At 36.0% G+C, this 5,539-nt stretch overlaps 1 protein-coding gene across 2 annotated transcripts; it reads right to left on the reverse strand.

Annotated features, from left to right (window-relative positions):
• Positions 1–2,307: 2,307 nt before the first annotated feature.
• Positions 2,308–5,281, reverse strand: LOC137813589 (uncharacterized). Of its 2 annotated transcripts, none has more exons than XM_068615929.1 (5): positions 4,724–5,281; positions 4,462–4,638; positions 3,810–4,245; positions 3,493–3,546; positions 2,308–3,381 (listed from the first exon to the last, which is right to left on the reverse strand). In XM_068615929.1, the coding sequence occupies exons 1-5, from the start codon at positions 5,030–5,032 to the stop codon at positions 2,597–2,599; spliced, it is 1,761 nt and encodes a 586-aa protein (XP_068472030.1). In that variant the 5' UTR covers positions 5,033–5,281; the 3' UTR covers positions 2,308–2,596. The 2 variants fall into 2 exon arrangements, with proteins under 2 accessions (XP_068472030.1, XP_068472029.1); XM_068615928.1 differs by having other exon boundaries at positions 3,457–3,546.
• Between the last annotated feature and the right edge of the window lie 258 nt (positions 5,282–5,539).

The raw sequence follows: 5,539 nt of genomic DNA on the forward strand, positions 1-5,539 counted from the left end.
CATGATGCAATCCGTGAAGAAGAGACTCCATCACTTCTGGCTGACCCCGTTAAGGAGTATTCTTTCCCAAGTCACTCTTGGATCAACAGAGTATTATTTAGAATAGAAGCCATTCCTAGCAAACCTTGTTGAAGATTATTCTTTTCCAAGCTACTTTTGACTCAACCGAGTATTCTTTACCAATCTACTTATGGCTATAATGAGTATTATTTACCAAAACACTCCTGGCTAAATCGAATATTGTTTAGGCTCCTAGTCACTCATGGCTAATCTCTTGAGTATTCTTTACCAAGCCACTCCTAACTAAACCAAATATTATTGCTACTCCCTTAAGTATTATTTACCAAGCCATTCCAGGCATAATGAGTATAATTTTCTAATCAGCCACTCCTAGTCAAGGTAGGATGGTTAAGTGTTTACATGATCATTAGACCATAGAGTCTCTCTACTAAGGAACGTTTTCGCCTACCGATGGATACAAGGTTTGAAGGCTCTCCTAATACATATCATTGATTTGGCTCTCCATAGAGTGGTTGCGTCTTTCGACGAATACAAGACTTGAGCATTCTCTTTAGTTAGCTTGATAAACACTCACAATGTTCTTCATGAAGCATTTTAGGGCTTAGAAAATCAGGACAATATTTTTTCATGGTGCGACCTCTGCTTAGTTTTTCTTCTTGATAAGATGATTTTATAGTCATTAAGTAGCTTCAACTTTCATGCACGCAATGACCTTTACTGCTGGAAATACTCATCTACCTGGATAACATAGCATTTTGCATCTCTCATGGTAAAAGTGTCCACCGTATAAAGCAGATAGCTAACCCAAAGTTGAAATGCTCAGTGTCAGGAGGTTGGTGAAGAAAGTAGTTTTACCTCATTCTCTAAGAGATCTTGATGTTGACTTATACTCAATCATGAATAGAAGTAGTACGATGTTGGCTTAGTTTATGCGTGTATCGTTTGATCTAATAAGCATGTCATCTTTGATCTAATAAGCATGTCATCTTATCATATAAGCGCTTTATTAGACCTAGAGGAAGACTACATGATATTGTATAACGGAACACTTGGATCTTTCATTACATATTGTTGAAACCATTTTTCTTACCAACAATGCATGATCATGTTTGTTGCTTTGTGATTTTCAGCATTTAATCAAAATCATTGGGCATTAGATTTTTCTTAACATAATTTAATGTTGGGTGAGTAAAATAATTTTAATGAAGAGTTATTGCTTTAAACAATATTATTAAGCAAAAATAACATACTGATAGGGTGACCTGGAATGGAAAGTTAGATTGCCTATTGATAAAAAAATTTGAGATATTTGGAATGTGGTCTCCTAATTAGAAATGACCTTATGAATCATACATGACGAGTTAAGAATATCAAAGATATAACAAATTAAAAAATAAATAAGCCTAATTATACAAAATGTTGCAAATAAAATAAAATTATTAGAACCAAATTGTTCGAAATCAAATAAATTTGAACCATATTTAGATACTAAATTGTGAAATTGTGACAAGCAGATAAAATAGTGGGAACAACAGATAAAATAGCGGTTGAGAAAAATTAGGATCACTTTAAATTTTAAAGTTCAAGTAAAGCCTAACAGCAACCACTAAAATCAAGATGATGATGATGCGGAGATGATATATGGCAATGAAAAACTTAAAAAACATGTTTTTCACAGAGCTTTCATAAACTAACACAATTTACTTGCTATAATTTGATTAATTTGTTGCAATGATATAATATATCTTCTATAGAGATGCCACTAGGAAATCCCAAAGGAAGTTATGCTCCCTACTTTTGAACAAGAACAACGACAATAAAATAGCATACCAAAAAGCAAGAGTAGAGTATGAACTCACACGAAAAAAAGTAGACATTAAAGATATTGGAAATGTCATAAACTTAATTATGGTTTGGTCATGATAGTAGAATTCCTTTTCTGTAGAACAACCATTTGTAGTGTTTTGTAAAAAAAAATGCAGTGTTTTTCCTAACTTAATGACAACAGAAAAAGAAGTTGAGTTCTAAGATTGCGAAAACTGCACAACATGCAACGGTATGCATGAGTAATTTCCAATTTATCGAGCAAAGTTTTAAACCTCACTTGAGTGTTGTGTAATTTAGAAGTTAGTTATAGTCCATCAAAATAAAGAGTAATTTTAGATTGAAGAGAAGAAACAAAAACACAAGAGCTTAAGGGGTGCAATGCTTAACAATTTCAGCCTGCAGGAGGCACAAGGGTTGGATTTGAAGGAGAGAGCAACACGTATAGAGAAGAAGGCTTAGGAAATGACATTTGTGAAATAGAAGGAAAAGAACACGAAAAGTGGAAGGAGTGACAAGTACATTAGACACAGGGCATGATGCTAAACAAGGTTACTTTGGCAACTTGGCCCTACTTGTATCGCTCAACACAATACTTTTGTTGAAATAATTACTATAGAAAGCATCTGAAAATATAAAAGATTTTCAGTATTAGAAGCAAAAGCCTACAATTGTAACACCTGATACAAACACGAGACATACCTTACAATATTCACAAAAGGTGTACTACATACACTTCAATTCTGCGTAATCAATTTTCCAATTCAAGTTTAGCCTTCTGCAGTGCTTCCCGAGCTGCAATTTGCTTTGCATGTCTTTCGTCACTTTGTTTCTTTGCCACTTTTGTTTGCTCAGCTCTTTCCTGCAGAGCTATATCTGTCACCGATATATTCCTTTCCAAATCACCAAGGCGAGTTTCAATCTTTATGGTCTCCAACTCACAAAACTTTAATTGATTTTGTTTTTCATTGAGCATAGCCTCGAGATTAGAGACCTGTTCACAAAGCAATTGTCTTTGTCGTTTTGATACTACAAGCAAAGCTTTGGTCTTGGTATGCTCATCTTGGAGTTGAGCAAATCTCATTTTCTCCTCCTCGAAGAGTTTGTTGAGATCCTCCACAGTAAGTAAGTTTTCCTTAGACTTATCTATTTCTGCAATTGATGATGCAAAATTGATATAGTCCAAGACATGATCAGAAAATTTTTTATAGTCAACCCGTAAATCATTTAATATTGCAAAAGCGGTCTCTGCTGCCTCTTTCATGGACTCAAGCTCGTGAAGAGCCAAGGTTTCTAGATCAGCGAGAAGTTGTTTCTGTGTAAACAAGATCACTCTATGCCTTGATGCCTTTGACTTTCTTTCACCGTCTTCTACTTTGCTGGGACCAACTACATGTCCAGAAACCTCAGTATGGCAACCAGTTGAAAATTGGGGATGTTGTTGACTAACACTTTTGATAGCAAGCTGGTTGCAAGGCCCATCAGAAGCATTCCTGTGCTTAGGGACAATTATTGGATTAAAGGATGGGAAAATGCCTGTAAGGATGGAACACAATCAACCACAATTCAAATTAAAGTGGACGCAAACGCATAAAACTAATGAACTCATACAGCAGAAAAATGGCTTAGGTAGGGGGAGTTTCAAACTTTGAGCTGGATGGAAGAAAAGAAGACGGCCAAGCCAACCCATTCGACAAGAACCTGCAATAAGATCAAGATAATTTCACAGGTTTTCTCTCTAGAGTTTTAAGACTAAATATGATTAAACTACTTTCAAACATGACACAATCTATTTTCTTAAGTTCAAACTTAAATTGATTGTATCAATAATGACCTGTGATTACATTTGCAAAGAATCAAGTAAAAAAATCTAAGTAATGTAACTTTGCTCCAAAAGTGGCAGCAGAAAAATAAAGGAAACATGAAAGAAATAAACAGATATTCGAGAACAAAGAAAATATTACCAAATGAAACATCAGAGGAAATGTGCCTCTCAAACATAATTTGTCGCCAACGGATCCTTGAAGGTGTTGACACACGAGATAATAATAGAAATGCTTCTTCCTCAATAGTCTCCCACGATACCGGGTTTGTAAAGTCGAAATCATCATCATCATCAACCACCAAATCTGGAAAACCATCGCGATTCAAATTTGCTACAGTTAGTGCTACACCAGCATCTTCTTTGTCGGGAATGTAAGGCACAGCCGAGGGATCCTCAGAATAGTCCGTAACTCTCATCCTTTTACTGAGTTCATCACCCAGCTCATCATCAGTTTGGCATCCATTCCAAAATTCACCAAGAGTCCTTTGCCTGCTTCGCTGGATAGGAACAATGCTTGTTCTATCAAGCAGTTTAATCTCATCCTCCCACACACAGTATCCACAAGATCCATGACCCTATTTAACAATAATTCGTTCAATGATCCATTAATTTCTAGATGACCGAAAAGGATACTTGCCATATACATCAAGCAGCTTATAGAGGCACCAAAAATCCAAAATGATTCCTCTTTTGGTACGGAACATAAATCTTTCCCCAAAAACCCAATAACACACACATACGCAAAAAAATAACCATAGCAACAATTAGAAAATAAAGGTCATGAGCCATACCTGTTTTACAGGGCAAGTAAAATAGTACTTAAAAACGTCATCTGTCTCTTTACCCTTAACCCTTCTACAAACTCCAGCCTTACATGGACACTCAGGATACTTGATCGTTGGAGGCTGCAAATCTCTCTCAGAAACAGGATCATCGCACCACTTAACAATGTCCTTACATTTTACCCCCTTAAACATAAGCCACCACCATCATCTTTAAAACCATAATCACAAGAGAAAGATAAAAAGAAATTGCAAAGTGTTAGAAGCGTACCCTTTTGATGGGACAGGTATAGAATTCCCTCCCACAGCGTGCTGCTTTGGTTTCGCACGCACCATGGCCACAACGGCATTGTATAGCGTTGGAGGAAACTTGGGAACCTTGCTTGGGAGAGGGTGAAACGGGTTTAGAATTGGGGGATTTGGAAGGACAGTACCAAGACCAATGTCCACGTTGGTTACAAATGAAGCAGCTGTCTTGCTGCATTCGCTTGAGAAGATTTGGAGAACAGTTCGGGGGAACTACATGAGTGGTTTGAGGACTTTGAACTTGAGACTTTGAAGGTGAACGCACGAAAGACATGGTTTTCTAGTTCTTGGTGAAACACAACGAAGTAAGAGTGGGAGAAGAGAGTTGAAGAGTGAAGATGCAGTGTAGTGGTGTGGAGATGGAGTGTTCGTTCAACATGCACAAGAAAAAATGTAAAGGGTAAAGAGACGAAAAGCAGAAAAAAAACAAGTTTATATAGTTTGATGTTAAAAATAGGGCCTACTTATAAAAGAAGTTAATCCAAGTGACTTTATATTTATCCTCTTAAATTTTTGTATTTGGGAAAAGTGATTATAAGTTTGCTTTTGAAATGTGTAAATTAAGGTTTATAAATTTGTTTCTTCATCTATCATATTGTTGGGCTGGTAAGTGTATAACTTCAATGGCTCGTGTCGTAAGTATATCTCCCATAAATTAAAGATCAAAAGTAAAGTGTTTTGTCCTTTAATGTATTATAGGATTGGGCAGCCAATAAAATACATTAAGATTATCACAAAAAGTCTTACATGAGGAAACAATATAAAAACAAAAAAGGGAAAA

Source organism: Phaseolus vulgaris, chromosome 1 (genome assembly GCF_000499845.2).
Source record: "Phaseolus vulgaris cultivar G19833 chromosome 1, P. vulgaris v2.0, whole genome shotgun sequence".
In the NCBI taxonomy this organism is placed as follows: Eukaryota; Viridiplantae; Streptophyta; class Magnoliopsida; order Fabales; family Fabaceae; genus Phaseolus; species Phaseolus vulgaris.